The sequence below is a fragment of the Bos taurus genome, chromosome 7 (genome assembly GCF_002263795.3).
Source record: "Bos taurus isolate L1 Dominette 01449 registration number 42190680 breed Hereford chromosome 7, ARS-UCD2.0, whole genome shotgun sequence".
Taxonomy (NCBI): Eukaryota; Metazoa; Chordata; class Mammalia; order Artiodactyla; family Bovidae; genus Bos; species Bos taurus.
In genome coordinates this window covers 90,563,448-90,580,090 of record NC_037334.1, presented here as the reverse complement: position 1 = coordinate 90,580,090, position 16,643 = coordinate 90,563,448, and the positions used below count along the sequence as shown (strand labels likewise).

The following is a 16,643-nucleotide window of genomic DNA, read 5'->3' as shown; positions in this document are numbered from 1 at the left end:
CATGCTGCGGTCCATGGGGTCGCAAAGAGTCAGACACGACTGATCGGCTGAACTGAACTGATTTCCTCTTCTTTTTCCTTTGGCTTTTAATGAGTTTCCTTGGTCTCTTTTAGAAATACCTTAAGATGCTAGGAGAAGACAAGTCACTCATTCTCAGGATATAAGGGATGATACTTCATAATATTATAATTGGCTTTCGGTGATTTTTGTAATAGCAATGGAATCTTGATTTCCATTAGTATTAGTAAATATAAAGAAATGGAACCTGAGAAAAAATGGAAGCATTCATTTTCAAATATATTACCAAGCAGAGAATTGGCCATTATTGCACCAGGAGATTCCAACTGCCTCAGATTCATGTTATACATAGCCAGCTGGATCAAGCCACCTTTACATTTTTACATATACTGAAACATATGTGTGGGATTTTTATAAGAAAGGGATTTGTAATCATCTACTTCCTCTTTTCATTCAAATTAATTTTCCTTCCTGGTCCATGAATCATAAGAACTGGCTGATGAATCAGAAAAAGTCAGTAAATTCTATTGAGCCTAAAAGGAGAGACAAGCTTATCATTGCCAGAGATCAAAACCAAAGCCTAAAATTACAGGCTTTGTTTAAAAGGCTGTTTGAGACATCGAAATTGAGTTCAGGGAACATACCTTTATCTTGACTCATTCTCACTGCGCACTTAGTTCACTGAAGGAGGGGGCGGCCAGTGAATTTCATTAGGAGCCATCGACTTTTAAAAATCTGTTACTTAGCAGTCGAGCAACCAACGGGGCACAGAAGGAAGACAAACTGACATCACTGTTCCAGCCACACTCAGAAAGGGAGGGACTGACAGAGGCCATCTCTGGAGACTATAGCAGAGAGTGTATTTTATTTACAAGCAGTTCTTCCTCTGCTCTCCATTTCCTCTGGATTTCAGTGGAAATTTGAACTCTGAAATTAAGGGATGTCAGGAGCAAAAAAGTCACTTAAAAAAAAAAAGAGAGAGAGTATAATGGGGTTGATACTGGGCAGACATAACCAACACACAAGTGTTGCTGAAAAATTGCTCCTATTGTCAGGCACATCCAATCTGCACAAGAGTACTTAGCTGGGAAAACAGTTCTGTGGAAATATGGAGGAGGCCAGGTCCCACAAAATACCTGATGCAAGCTCTTAAGTTATTCAAACAGGCCCGATGCTGGTATTAACTCATCACATTTGTTTACCAAACCTAAATCTCTAAGATATATATGTAATCATAATGATCCCAGTTAGGAAAAAATGAAAAACAGCTTAGCTATAAGGAAACTATAAACTGACCTTTCCTTCTCATAATGCATTTCACTCATTGCTAAAAGTAATTTGTAAATAAGCAAAAAAAAAAAAAAAAAAACTCTTTACAAGGTTTGATCAAAAATGCTTAAAACCTAGCTTTTTGAAACATCAGGAAACTGTGCTTCTATAAGAAAAGGAGATTTACTTTCAACTCTTTTTTTTACTGTTGTTTTGGCCACACCATGCAGCATAGGTGATCATGATCTCCTGACCAGGAAGAGAACACGTTCTCCTGTAGCGGAAGCATGGAGTCTTAAACACTGGACTGCCAGGGAAGTCCCGACTTTCAACTCTTGATTTATTATTTGAGAATGTATTTCTCATAATACTATCTCATATGGTTGACACTTGAACAATGCGCAGGTTAGGATACCACACCCCTCGGAGTCAAAAATCCCCATATAACTTTATAGTTGTGTACATAATAATATGTATACTTCCTGCTTTTGAGGATTCAACCAACAGCAGGTGGTATAGTACTGTGAAAACTAAAACTGCAAGTCACTCAGTTGTGTCCAACTCTTTAGGCTTCCCTGGTGGCTCAGACGGTAAAGACTGTGTCTGCCATGTGCGAAGCCCAGGTTCAATCCCTGAGTCTGGAGGATCCCCTGGAGAAAGGCATGGCAACCCACTCCAGTGTTCTTGCCTGGAGAATCCTACGGACAGAGGTTGCCATGCCCTTTTCCAGGGGACCTTCTGGACTCAGGGACTGAACCTGGGTCTCCTGCATTGCAGGCAGATTCTTTACCATCTGAGCCACCAGGGAAGCCTATAGTACAGATCAGATCAGATCATAAAATTTATATAATATATATTTAATATTTAATCTTTAAATAAATTTAAATATTAGATCAGATCAGTCACTCAGTCGTGTCCGACTCTTTGTGACCCCATGAATTGCAGCACACCAGGCCTCCCTGTCCATCACCAACTCCCAGAATTCACTCAAACTCACGTCCATTGAGTCAGTGATGCCATCCAGCCATCTCATCCTCTGTCGTCCCCTTCTCCTCCTGCCCCCAATCCGTCCCAGCATCAGAGTCTTTTCCAATGAGTCAACTCTTCACATGAGGTGGCCAAAGTACTGGAGTTTCAGCTTTAGTATCATTCCTTCCAAAGAAATCCCAGGGCTGATCTCCTTCAGGATGGACTGGTTGGATCTCCTTGCAGTCCAAGGGACTTTCAAGGGTCTTCTCCAACACCACACTTCAAAAGCATCAATTCTTCGGCGCTCAGCCTTCTTCACAGTCCAACTCTCACATCCATATATGACCACAGGAAAAACCATAGCCTTGACTACCCGGACCTTTGTTGGCAAAGTAATGTTTCTGCTTTTGAATATGCTATCTAGGTTGGTCATAACTTTCCTTCCAAGGAGTAAGCGTCTTTTAATTTCATGGCTGCAGTCACCATCTGTAGTGATTTTGGAGCCCAGAAAAATAAAGTCTGACACTGTTTCCACTGTTTCCCCATCTATTTCCCATGAAGTGGTGGGACCGGATGCCATGATCTTCGTTTTCTGAATGTTGAGCTTTAGGCCAACTTTTTCACTCTCCACTTTCACTTTCATCAAGACGCTTTTTAGTTCCTCTTCACTTTCTGCCATAAGGGTGGTGTCATCTGCATATCTGAGGTTATTGATATTTCTCCAGGTAATCTTGATTCCAGCTTGTGTTTCTTCCAGTCCAGCGTTTCTCATGATGTACTCTACATATAAGTTAAATAAACAGGGTGACAATATACAGCCTTGATGAACTCCTTTCCCTATTTGGAACCAGTCTGTTGTTCCATGTCCAGTTCTAACTGTTGCTTCCTGACCTGCATACAAATTTCTCAAGAGGCAGATCAGGTGGTCTGGTATTCCCATCTCTTTCAGAATTTTCCACAGTTTGTTGTGATCCACACAGTCAAAGGCTTTGGCATAGTCAATAAAGCAGAAATAGATGTTTTTCTGGAACTCTCTTGCTTTTTCGATGGCCCAGCAGATGTTGGCAATTTGATTTCTGGTTCCTCTGCCTTTTCTAAAACCAGCTTGAACATCAGGAAGTTCACGGTTCACATTTTGCTGAAGCCTGGCTTGGAGAATTTTGAGCATTACTTTACTAGCGTGTGAGATGAGTGCGATTGTGTGGGAGTTGGAGCATTCTTTGGCATTGCCTTTCTTTGAGATTGGAATGAAAACTGACCTCTTCCAGTCCTGTGGCCACTGCTGAGTTTTCCAAATTTGCTGTAGTACATAGCTACTGAAAAACATTTGCGTCTAAGTGGATCTGAACAGTTCAAATTCGTGCTCTTCAAGGGTTAACTGCAATATCTGAAAATGCTCATCCAATTTAAAAATGCAGGGCAAAATAAAGCTAAACCATAAACCATCTCAGCTGCATTAGGAAAAAGGGTCACTTTTGCATGCTTGGAATTGTAGAGAAATAGGCTGGACCTGCTTGAGACTACAGTCTTCCCTCTATCCATGGGGGATTAGTTCTAGAACTCTGTAGAAAATTTAAATTCAAGGATGCTCAAGTCCTTTATATAAAATGGTGTAGTATTTGCATATAACCTACACACATTCTCTGGAATACTTAAAATAATCTCTGGATTACTGATAATACGCTGTAAACACAATGTAAATGCTACGTAAATAGTTGCCAGCGTGTGACAAACTAGTTTTGCGTTTTGGGACTTTCTGAAATTTTATTTTCCCAAATATTTCCTGATCCATAGTTGGTTGAATCTTCAAATACAGAAGCCAGTGATACAGAGGGATGACTACAATCAGAACTGCCCCCCTTCTTGGGTATAAAGTGTACACAGGGTGTGCATGAATCTCATAGGAAAGAAGAGAAGAGGCTTGGGACCAGCCTGTGCTGCTTTGAAACTTCGGTTTTTGGAGAACTTGGCAGCCTCTGCATCCAGTGTGGCCTCCAAGCTCCCGAATGGGGTTTGTGCCAATTATTCTAACAGTAAGGAATATGCGAGGCAAAGAAAAGGTATTTACTATCCAGGTTTTCAAAAATACACATGAGAACTTTACTAACATACTAGACTTTTTAGCATTCTTCCACCTCCCTCTGCTTTTTTTGTAAACAATGGATATTTATGTGTAGTTGTGTTATTTTTTTCTTCAATTCTAGAAAATTTTCAACAACTACCTCTTCAAATCTCTTTCTCCATTCCCTGTATTCTTTTCTTCTGGCCATGTATTCTCCTACTTCTTAGCTCTGTTTTCCTATTTTCTCTTTTTTTGCAGGTTTCACTGATGAATTTCTCAATCTTAGTTTCAGATTCTAATTAATTCCCTCTTTTCTGTGTCTCATCTGTATCTTATCTCAAATATTAAGATATTTAAAATTTTCAACTACTAGTATTTTCATTGCCAAGATTTTTGAGACTTTTTTCATTTTCATGTTGGTCTGTATTTTTATTTTGTTTATATCTATTTTTGCTTCTTATGTTTAAGGGCTTTGAGTGGATATATCTGCCTTTATGTCAAGGATGAATGGTCAAACATTTTCTATACAGGGCCAGATATTAAATATGCTAGATTTTTCAGGTCACATGGCTTTTATTTAACTACATATACTCAACTCTGTATTGTGAAAGCAGTCAAGAATATATGTAAAAAAATGGGTGTGGATGGGTGTCAAAAAAAACCCTTTATTTACAAAACAGATCACTCGAGCTATTTTGGAAAACAGTTTTGCAGTTCCTCAAAATGTTAAACATAGTTATCATATGATGCAGAGATTCCAATTCGAAGTATATATGCCCAAGAGAAATGAAAACATATATTAATAAAAAATCTTGTACATGAATGTCCATAGGAACCTTCATAATAGCGAAAAGGTGAAAACAACCCAAATGTCCGTCAACTGAGAAACAGATAAGCAAAAATGTAGTGTGTTCATCCAGTGCAATATCATTTGGCAACAAAAAGAACTAAGTACTGATACACGCTATACCACAGATAAACTAGGAAACCACTCTGCTAAGTGAAAGAAGCCAGATCTGAATGACCACCTATTCTATGATCCCCTTATAAGACATGTGCACAACAGACAAATCTCCAGAGACAAAAAGCTGATTAATGGTTACCTAGGGCCCAGGGAGGAAAAGGCAATGGCACCCCAATCCAGTACTCTTGCCTGGCAAATCCCATGGATGGAGGAGCCTGGTGGGCTGCACTCCATGAGGTCGCTAAGAGTCGGACACGACTGAGCGACTTCACTTTCACTTTTCACTTTCATGCATTGGAGAAGGAAATGGCAACCCACTCCAGTGTTCTTGCCTGGAGAATCCCAGGGACGGGGGAGCCTGGTGGGCTGCCATCTATGGGGTCACACAGAGTTGGACATGACTGAAGCGACTTAGTAGCAGCAGCAGCAGGGCCCAGGGAAGTGGAGAATGGGGAGTGACTGCTAACACGTATGGGGTTTTTTAAGGGATGATGAAAAAATTATAAAATTAGATTATGGTGATAGTTACACAACTCTATAAATATAATAAATACCAATTAACTCTACAGTTTAAATAGATGAACTTTATGACATGTAAACTATATCTCGATGAAGCTGTGAAAAAAGAAATAGATAAAATGAGAAAACAGGTTAGTGGTTGGTAGGGTCATAGTTTGCTGATTCCTGCTTTATCTTTTTGAAGAGTTGAACATAATTACCAAAGTTATGTATAGTGTATCTTTATATATTTTTCTGGATCATATTTATCTTTTTGATTGGTGATTTGAAGGGCTGTCTTCACCAGTTTTCCTCCAGTGTTTGGATCTTTGACGTTGCAGCCAGTCGAGTAGAAAGCATGTGCTTCTTTGCTCATTCTCTCTCTCCCCTAGTCTCTGTCTTCCTCTCTGGCTACCTCTTTCTGTCTAATAGTTTTATGGTGGCCTCCATTTAACCTTCCTGTCCAAAGAAGGCTAATTTGATATCCTGGGTCTTCTACCCCCAAAATGACATATAAATATGGCAGATAAAACTGTGAACTCTAGAGAGTCTGGCCCAGGAACCTGACAAGATTCTTCCTCTGCTTTCTCCTTGGGCTCCCAGACCCCTAAGCCAAAGCCCACACTACAGCGGCGGGCCTTTCGCAGACACCTTTCCTGCAGGCGCTGCTGCTCCAGTCTCCCTGCCCTGGGTGAGACCTCTAAATCCCAGCTTACCACCACAGCAGTTGAGACACTTCTGCATTCACAGGCTTGTGGACCCAGAAAACATCAGGCCCTTGGCTGCAGCCTAGCTTATATTCTACTTTGTGTTTCTGATCCCCATTTCATCTTCTTCTTAATTTTTTCTTGTTATATCTTGTCATTAACTGCGATGCATTTGGAACAGCAAAATGGGCAAAACATGAATTTACAGTCCCATCTTGACAATATTTTTCAGGTCAAGGCAATGGAATTTTAGCAAACAGATTCAAAGAGATTATCAAATGGCCCTGAGTAGACAGATTTTTTTTTTTTTCTTGACATTTTGAATTTGAGCTAAGTGGAAATACTCAAGTGGAGGAAAATTAAAGGAGGCTTCAAATAAAATCTAAAGTATCAAGTCAGAGGTCAAGGCTGAACACATAGTTTTGAGAATCATAGAAGGAAAAAATAATAGTCCTAATAATAAATTTCAAAGGGGTATCTACAAACAGATCAATGAGATAGATTCCATAATTTCTGCTTTGGATGATATGACAGATTTCTCTTCTTCTTAATGCTATATTTGGGCTTCCTTGGTGGCTCAGATGGTAAAGCATCTGCCTGCAATGCGGGAGACCTGGGTTCGATTCCTGGGTCAGGAAGGTCCCCTGGCGAAGGAAATGGCAATCCACTCCAGCACTCTTGCCTGGAAAATCCCACGGACAGAGGAGCTTATGTTTGTAGATACCCCTTTGAATAAATTTCAAAGGGGTATCTACAAACAGATCAATGAGATAGATTCCATAATTTCTACTTTGGATGATATGACAGATTTCTCTTCTTCTTAATGCTATATTTAGCTTGTGGGTGCATTCCTATAATTATAAGATTTCACGGCACATTGATGATTATTATTCAGTCAACAAATACTAATTATGCTCCTGCTATCCACTAAGCACTCCACAAGGCTCTGGTGATGCAAAGGTGAATAATAAATGGTCCTTGCCCTTGAGGAATCCATAATTTATTAAGGAAATCAGCCACACACACCAAAACAAGTCACCATTTCATTCTGAAGTAAGTGTTAAGGGCTCTAATGGCCGTAGGGGCAAAATGCTTTAAAATCATAGAAGGATGAGTAATTCTCATTTGGTGTGGTAAAGACATTAATTTCACAGTCTTCACGGAAGAAGTAGCATACTGGGAGCTTCTACAGTTTCCAAGTGAGCAGTATCTTGGAAGGAGTCAACTTGGGATTGTTTAGCACACATTTTTTACTTAGATTATGCATTTATTGAGGATGGCTTTGGGGAGCTAAGATAGATTAAGGGAGCATAGTAAGTCCCTTACACCTCTCTCTCTTCTACATTTTCTCTCATTACTTACTAAACACGTGAGTTTTTTTTTTTTTTTATCAACCAATGATGAGGAGTTCATAGAGGGCATCTTCATGAGCAAAGATGACAGATCAGGTAACTTCAAGAATGAGTAAAACTGAATCAATGACATGGTCAGAACATAGGCTGAGTGGTAACTAACTTGAGGGTGATAAGACGGCCCGGGGTGGATGCATAGAGACTCTAGTGTTATAAAGAGCCTGGACTTTCTTTTGGGCAATAAAGATGAATGATTGTAAAGCTAGAGAGTGAGGGGAGCCACTTGACATTGTTGAAATACAGACATCTGAGAAAACGAAACCGACAAGAACTGGAACTAGTGACTAATTAGGAAAACACTGTTTAAGAGTCCAAGTGAGATAATGACTGTTAGGTTGAATGGGAACAGGGAAATCAGAACTGCCATAATTGTTTTTTTATTTGAAAAGCTATAATAAGAGCAATGCTTCTATTAATATATTTCATTGTAAGAGAGGTTTCACCAGTTGAGATACAAGTGTTCTGGGGATTTTATGTTCAATGCTTGAGAGCTGTTTTTTAGAGAATTGGACCATTGTTTATCTACTGTGTCCATGGATCATATCCAACAGGCACAGGGGTGATTCAGGAATGAAAAAGACAAACTCATTAGGTTAGGCCTTTATGATGTCATCACTACTGAAACACTGGCACTTCTATATAGTATACAGAACAAAATAAATCTTGTTATTAGGGAGAAACAAACTTTGCCTTCAAAAGAGAATATGTATTTTAACAGAATTAATCTCAAGTTGAATAAAAGCACAGCTTCTGGATAAATTCTATGTCCCATGAAAAAGTACAATTTCTACATTGAACATTGCTTTTCTAATGGAAGAATCTAAGTTTAATCATAACCTTAAGTGCTATTTTTGCCCACATAATAATGGCACGCTAAATCAGAGAGAAGAGGGAAGAATTGGCTAGGTACAGCTATCCTACAAACTACCCCATAAGTTAATATAAAAGAGTCCTTTCTCTTTATACTACAAGGAAAATCTTTTTGCATCGTCCCTGACATAGTTTAGGAACTAGAGGCTTTTATTATGTTAGAATGAATTTTTTTATTATCATATAAGAGACAGTATCTATTGAGCCTCTAATAATGTATTAGACACTATTCTAAGTGACTTCATGGATGGTATCTTGCTTAAACTCTGGACAGCACTTAACATGTGAAGAACTTCTCTCATTCCTTTGGCCTTAGATTTGCAAAAGCTTAGAAAAGACTTGGGCTTCCTTGGTGGCTCAGATGGTAAAGCGTCTGCCTGCAATGCTGGAGGCCTGGGTTCAATCCCTGGGTCAGGAAAATCCCCTGGAGAAGGAAATGGCAACCCACTCCAGTATTCTTGCCTGGAAAATTCCATGGACGGAGGAGCCTGGCGGGCTATAGTCCATGGGGTCGCAAAGAGTTGGACACGACTGAGCAACTGACTTATCTTTAACTGATCTTATAGAAAAGACAAGTCTTCCTCTTGGCCCAAGAGGGATTCCTCCACTCCCCAGCTCATTAGATTCTCAATATTCCAGTCACTCAAACCATTTTAGACTGAGTTTTCTTATGTAGGTATTTGGTTATCGTTCCTTAAAAACATTCCTAAGAGACTCTAATCTAACGATAGAAAAAGAATCAGATCATAAAAACCGGTGTTAAGTATGATTCAAAGGGAAAAAATGAGCTGGTAGTGAAAGCCAATTTGAGCTGGAAAGACTTGCACTCTTAAGTAACCAGACATGTGTAGCCACTTATGAAGCTGTCTGGTCACATATGTTTTTAAACATCTGTCTGCACAATCAGAACTCCACATGCAAAATACAGCACTCACAAGCATTAGGAAGGTTTGTTTGTGATAAAGTCTCAGAGTCTGTAAGAAATGAACAGATTTCACAGGTTGAACCCAGGTTGTTACTGCTTGAGTTGAAAAATGCTTGGAGAAGCAGCTCCCAAAGGTTCTGAGTCATTTACTTGAATACTAATATCTTAGGGACAAAACTGGCACCAGCAATGAAACCTGCAGAGCCCTAAAGAGAGAGAGATTGCAAGGAAGGCCCAAGGAGCAGGAGAAATCACAGAACTGTAACTTTTGGCTTCAGAGCTGAAAGCTGAGTCCAACCTCCTTCCTGTTCTCGATAAAGAGACCATTCAGTGACCTTTTCCCACCGTTGAAAGTGCCCAGCTCCAAAGTGCGAATATGGTTTCCTACAAACCTGCAGCATTTGTCCTTCCTCTGAAGACATCGTCGTATGCTTTCCACTGTGGTTTCACCTGGTAGGCGTGGATGAACACCACGAACACCACCACGAGGCACATTAATGGGACGAGAGCTGCAGTGAACAGAGCTGCGTAGATGTTTGGGATGAAACACCTGGAAGAGACCAGAGAAGAGATAACTCGGCTTCAACACCCACATTTCTAAATGCACGGTGCACTACAACGCTTTATACTCGCTCTTTGTATCTCAGGGCTGGCAACAGCAGCTTTTTGGTTTGCCAAATTGGGGTTCTGTTTGAGTAGCGGCTACATGACTAAATCTAGCCCACTGCTTCACAAAGTGGGTTCCATGGAACATGCATAACCTGAGGTGCTCAGAAAACCTCAAAAAAGGTTACGGCCAAGTAAGTTTGAGAAATTGGGGGAGTGGAAGGGAGATTCAAGAGGGCGGGGATATATGGATACATACAGCTGATTCATGTCATTGTACAGCAGAAACTAAAACATTGTAAAGCAATATACTCCAATAATAAAATAAAAAACTATCAAAAAAGATTCTACTCCATTTATAGTTGTTATAAAATATTGGCAATATTCCCTGTAGCTTACTTTATACCTAATAGTTCCCACTTTAGTCCCCTATCCCTATATTGCCTTTCCCCCTTTCTTCTCCCCACTGGTAATCACTAGTTTGAAGAAGGTATTGTTTAAAGGCAAATTTGAGGATTCCCAGGGCTCAACTCTGTCATTTCCACAATTTTGTTTTCTGAGTGAATGACAGTTTTGTCATTCCTAAGCTGTACATTTCCCCAGAGCCATTCATTCTCTTGAAAATGATGACAATTTTCCATCTAGAAGCTATACTACATAATTGTATCTATTATTCATGGAGTTTATTTAGGTCAATGAGGTTTAAGGTAAACTTAACATTACATATTTTGGTAACACTGAAATACCATAGAAAATGGTTTTAGAGATGTAATTGGAAGTTTTTACCCATGCACCAAAAAAGTTTTATTTATATGAAATCTGTCACACATACACACAAAAAAACAAAACTCAAAATGGAGAGTGGTTAGAAAGGTTCTCAATATCTAAAATTGTGCTTCAGAGGTATTCACATAGAGGACACACTTTCTACAACTTATATGACAATAATACTTTACAAGGAATTTCAAGAGTAGGCAATGTCTTTTTTCAAAAAATTTCCCCAACTTCTCCATTTCTTGATACATAACACCTGCAAACCTAGATTATTATATAGTTAAAAAAAAAAAAAAAAGGATGCTGAAAACTCAAGCAATGCTGTAAAAACTCAAGGATGCTGTAAACTTTTACTTACAAGAAAACCTCAAAATCCAAAATACAGGTAATGAGAGGGAACATCCATTCTCACAACTTGGGAAATTAGCCCCTTGATTTTTATGTTTAAAAAGAGATACATTATGAAAGACTTTACCCAGATATTACTTCTAATTAACATGATCTGCTAAATGTATTCCTTAAGTAAACAAGACACATTTCAAGAGATATTTTAACACACATTCTGCATCTGCAAAGAGATGTCAAAATGATGAATTTTCTGTCTTTTCAGAATTTAATTTGGACAGCATAAAGCCTAAAATTTTCCCTGTACACTCATTTGTATAAGACCTGCATCTTCCAGGTAAAAGGCACATGATTAAATAAAATAGGCAAACATTAATGGCTTTGATCTTGAATATATTTCTGCACTAAAAATAGTAGTCATGTGGGCTCCTCACTTTCATGTACACTGGCTTTAAATGATTTCTTATTGTTTTCATCTGAATTATGGTTTCACTGCTATAGACTGGCTTAAGGCAGCTTAGACAAATGCAGACACTGACAAAGGAAGTCAGAGAGGCTTCAGTGCTTTCTTTTTATCTTGAGAAATGTCATCACAATTCACTTTCAGGCTGTAAAATGGGGATAATTGCTGAATCTACTGTAAGCTGCTTTGGGATGATAAACATCTTGTACAGAGTGCTACGGTATACAGGTTGGGCTCTCCAACACCTACCCTTTCTGGTGGCGGGCCATGTTGGCATCTCATCTGTCGGTGTGAAGGATGTTCCTGAAAACTTTCCTTTACCTTAGAGGAAAACCTTGGGAAGAAGAACTCCAGGGAAGTGCGTTACCACCCTGGCCCAAAAGTAAATTGCGCCAAGTGAACTCTGAGCGGTTAGCAGGAAGCAGGCATGCCTGTGCTGTCTCTGGGGAGAGAGGGGGAGCTTTCTAAGTGTCCTAGCTCATCACAGTCTCCCGGGCAATTCTCCCTGCTTGCACAGTGACATGGCCGTGCGGGACCATTCTCTCAGAGAAAGGGGCAGGAAAATGACCCAGTCCTGAAGCGACCCTCTTCCCCTCTGTTTCTTCAGAGCCCCACAGGTTGTGACTGCTTGTTAGTACCAGGCTCCTGAGAGGGCCCTAAGTCTGCCCTCCACACACGCAGCATGGGGCCAGGTCATGAACAAGGAGGGCTGTGGCCCCCGGTGTCTCTCAGTTGGCAACCCCTCCTGCCTGCCTCTTCACCTCAGGCCCTACAGTCCCACAGGGGTCTCCCTCACCCAATCCTGTCCACTCCTGTGACTCCAATCCCCATCTCCCTCCAACAAAATGTCTCTGCCTTGTGCACTCTCTGAGGGATGAGGGGCTCAGACAACCCTGTTGAAACACGAACATTGGAGACAGGGCTGAAAGGGTAACCCACAGGCGGAGACAGCAGTCAGGGCACCCACTCAGGTGACTGGGGTCACGGAATGCAGGGGGAGCTGGCTACATCATTCCACATTCTCTCTCACATACTTAACGCTTTCTTGTTTTAAATTCCCCCTCAACTTTTCCTTGAAGGCAAATATGTATTTTCATTTTCTGATCAATCTTGTCTGACTGGACTTTCAACCGATGTATAATAAAACTTGTGACACACTCTTAAAAGTGAGTGAATGAAAGTCGCTCAGTCGTGTCCGACTCTTTGCGACCCCATAGACTCTGCAGTCCATGGAATTCTCCAGGCCAGAATACTGGAATGGGTAGCTTTTTCCCTTCTCCAGGGGATCTTCCCAACCCAGGGATGGAACCCAGGTCTCCCGCATTGCAGGCGGATTCTTTACCAGCTGGGCCACAAGGAAAGCCCCCAAACTTAAAAGTTCCCAAGATAAATGAACTATTGAAAGAAAAGTGGAAGTTAGTTGTTCGGTCGTGTCTGATTCTTAGTGACCCCACAGACTGTAACCTGCCGGGCTTCTCTGTCTATAGGATTCTCCATGCAAGAATACTGGAGTGGGTAGCCATTTCCTCCTCCAGGGGATCTTCCCAACCCAGAGATATAACTCTGGTCTCCTGCATTGCAGGCAGATTCTTTAGCCACCAGGGAAGCCCAAGTGAACTATATCCTACTCTTAAAAGAAAAAAAAAAGCCTCATTGATCAGAACTTTCTTTAGGCCAACTGAAGAAGATACGCAGTCCATCCAGGTAGTCTGAAGATTTGATCGCATGAAAGTGACGTGGGGAGTTGGGAAACTGTGACTATCACGTTCAGAATGGTTTCTGAAGTAAGGCTGGGAACAAATTCTTGGAAAAACAATGGAAGAAATAAGCAGGCTGAATGCTATGCATACACAGGGCTGTGGAAGCAGCTGAGTAACGTGCTGGCAACTTACTGCTTCAAGGACAGCTCTGGCAGTTACCAGAAAATGAGACAAAGGCCATGTGGATTTGCTTTCTTAAAAAGGATGAGCAAAGTTGTTCCTTCTAATTACCAGCTCAACCGGCTTCAAAGCATTCTGGTGGCCCTGCTCTCTTCTGGTGTTAAATATTTCCTTTGGGTTCTGGTAATCCCATGACTAACTTCTCGTTGTTGTTCCCTTTTAAAGTTTCACGGGTAAATTTTTTTCTTATTATAACCCACAGACAATCCGACTTTATTTCAAAATCCTGCCAGGACTTCATCCTTTTCTCTATTTTCAGCCAGATGAAATGAGTGGATATTGTTTCATTACCTTCAGATTTTCCCCTTCAAGTCCACCCTGGAGCATTCACAACGCCTTATGTCACTTTCTCATTTACTTAAGATCATTACCTCCCATAGGTAGCTCTTTATACTTACTTGAGTGTTTCCACTTGCATTACTCAACTTGATTTAAATAAATTATGTGGGCGGCACGAGGTATTTCAGGGTTGTTTTTTTTTTTTAATTCTTGTGTGAAATCAGCATGAGGAGGAGCTCAGAAGCCAAGAGTCCAGGAGAGACAAAGGCTTCACTTACAACTGCTGTAAATATTGGAAGGAATGCTGGGAACTCCCTGTACATGAGTCTGTGATTTGAGTCCATTTTAATTATATTTTCGAGAACAAGCTGACCTTGGCATACTGGAGGACTTGAAGCGATCCAGGCAGCTGACACATGGGTTACATCTGGGTTACATAGGTAATGAAAAAGGAACTAGGTAATGAAAGAATAATAAATGTATGTTCCTAGGTCTTCTTTGTAAGTGCTTCTCCTCAACAAGACAACGATAATAGTTATGATTCACAGGCTCATGTGCCAACCTTCCCCAGGAAGGGAGATTTCTTCAGTGATGGCACCTATGTCACGGTTACATTGCCACTCCAACCAGCCTTTCCTTTTCCACATGGACAATCATGGTGATGCCCTTCTTTATAAGGGAAAAAAAAGAGATGGTCTGCCAATTTTATTCTAGAAATTTTAAAATGCATGATGAATCAAGAAATCTTCCTTTATCACCAACTGTTTTCTGCTTTGTGCAGAAAGTACAATACATCAGTTTACTGGCCCTCTGAGTTGAAAAATACAGATGTTATTCATTACGTAGATGTTTATCATTTATAACTAATATCTAAGCCAATACTTATGTGTTCAATAGTCCTTTCCTTGCCTGCTCAATTTACTTCCTTTCCAAAAATGATATTATCAAACATACACTAGTAATTCACCTGTGAATTTATGTATGTATATATGTGTGTGTGCATATATTTTTGTGTATGTGTGTATTTTCTGTCCCATCCAAAATGGTTGGAGAGGTTTAGGGAGACCCTGTTAAGCACATTAATTTTTTCTCACTAATACATTTATGAAGACATTGGAGTGAAAAGAACAATTTAACTGGCTGCAAGGTACAAAAATAAAGTCTTCTTTCTGTCCTTCTGCTATAGTGCATACAGTTGAGTTCTAAAATTCACTTTCCTTTAACTTTAAATTCCAAACAAGGATGATATTAAGACTAAATTGTAGGTAAGCCCTACGAAGTGAAATCTCTTATTAGGATAATGTATGGACTTAGAGAAGAAGAGGAAGAACAAAGTATTTTCCTAAGCTGAGTTAGCAGGATAAAATAATCTTAAATACTATTACTACTGTTTCTACTTCTACTACCACTACTAACAGTATTAGCAGTGATCATGTACCCTGTTCCAGGCATGAAACTCAATCCTTACACAGCTCATTACACATTAACACCACAACAGTCACATTAGCCTCATTGTACACATGAAGATGACATAAAAAATATTTGAGGTCAAGTGCTAGTAGCATAAATAGGCTCATTCTGCCACCCCCGTAATTCTAAAATTATTCCACATTTCCAGCAAAGACACAGTAGAGTTAGCAGAAAAGATGCCAGTGTTTTCCATGAAGACTGGGATTGTAATTTTAAAAATATTTTTCCTAGTCCTCTGCATAATCAGACCCTTAAGAAATTTTCACCGATTTCACTGATTTTTAGCAGTGTTTGAAAACCACCCACTTAAAAAAAAGTAGGCATAGAAAGGCCTGCATTTCCTGTGTGTTCAGTTTAATCATAATCCAAGCAACTTCTGAATATCTCTCACATTCCAGGGACAGTGCTGGTCATGGAAAGACAGATAAAGATGCCTAAAACATGGTCCGTTCCATCAAGAAGATCATAGTTGAATAAATGATTCTAGTCTTTGACTCAAAGTACTGTTATTTCATCAGCATCATCCATACTACCTGGGAGTCTGTTAGAGATGCAGATTCTCACACCCCACAATATAGCTCCTGAAATTACACTTTAACAAGATCCTCGGGTGCTTCATGTGCACGCTGAAAGCTGGAGAAGCTCTCTTCTAGCACACTCCTGGGGCATAAAGTAGCTTAATGGAATTAATGAATTCACTGATCTTTACTTCTCTTTGGCCGTGAAGCCAAGGGACTATGTAACCCCAAGGAGAATCAGGCCCAGAGATTTTGCTGCACTAGGTGGTCATAGCAGCCTGAAGAACCAGAGAGAGAAAAACAGTAGGAAAAGGGACAGAGAACTGACTCAAATGCATTCTTTTCATGGCTGAGTAGTATTCCACGGTCTGTATTTACCGGAGCTTCTTTGTACAGTCATCTGTCAGTGGACATCTAGGTTGCCTCCATGTTCCAGCTATTGTAAACAGTGCTGCAACAAACATGATGCATATATATGGAATCCAGAAAGATGGTTCTGATGAATTTATGTTCAGGGCAGCAACAGAGAAACAGACATAGAGAACAGACCTATG

The 16,643-nt window shown here is 40.1% G+C and overlaps 1 protein-coding gene across 1 annotated transcript in view; it reads right to left on the bottom strand.

Moving 5' to 3' along the window:
* The window catches only part of ADGRV1 (adhesion G protein-coupled receptor V1), a 541,233-nt gene that overhangs the window by 88,039 nt on the left and 436,551 nt on the right, over window positions 1-16,643 (bottom strand). Inside the window, exon 86 of the mRNA XM_010807603.4 lies at window positions 10,087-10,244. Within this exon, the coding sequence (XP_010805905.2) occupies window positions 10,087-10,244 (158 nt within the window). The remainder of the gene's footprint in view (window positions 1-10,086; window positions 10,245-16,643) is intronic.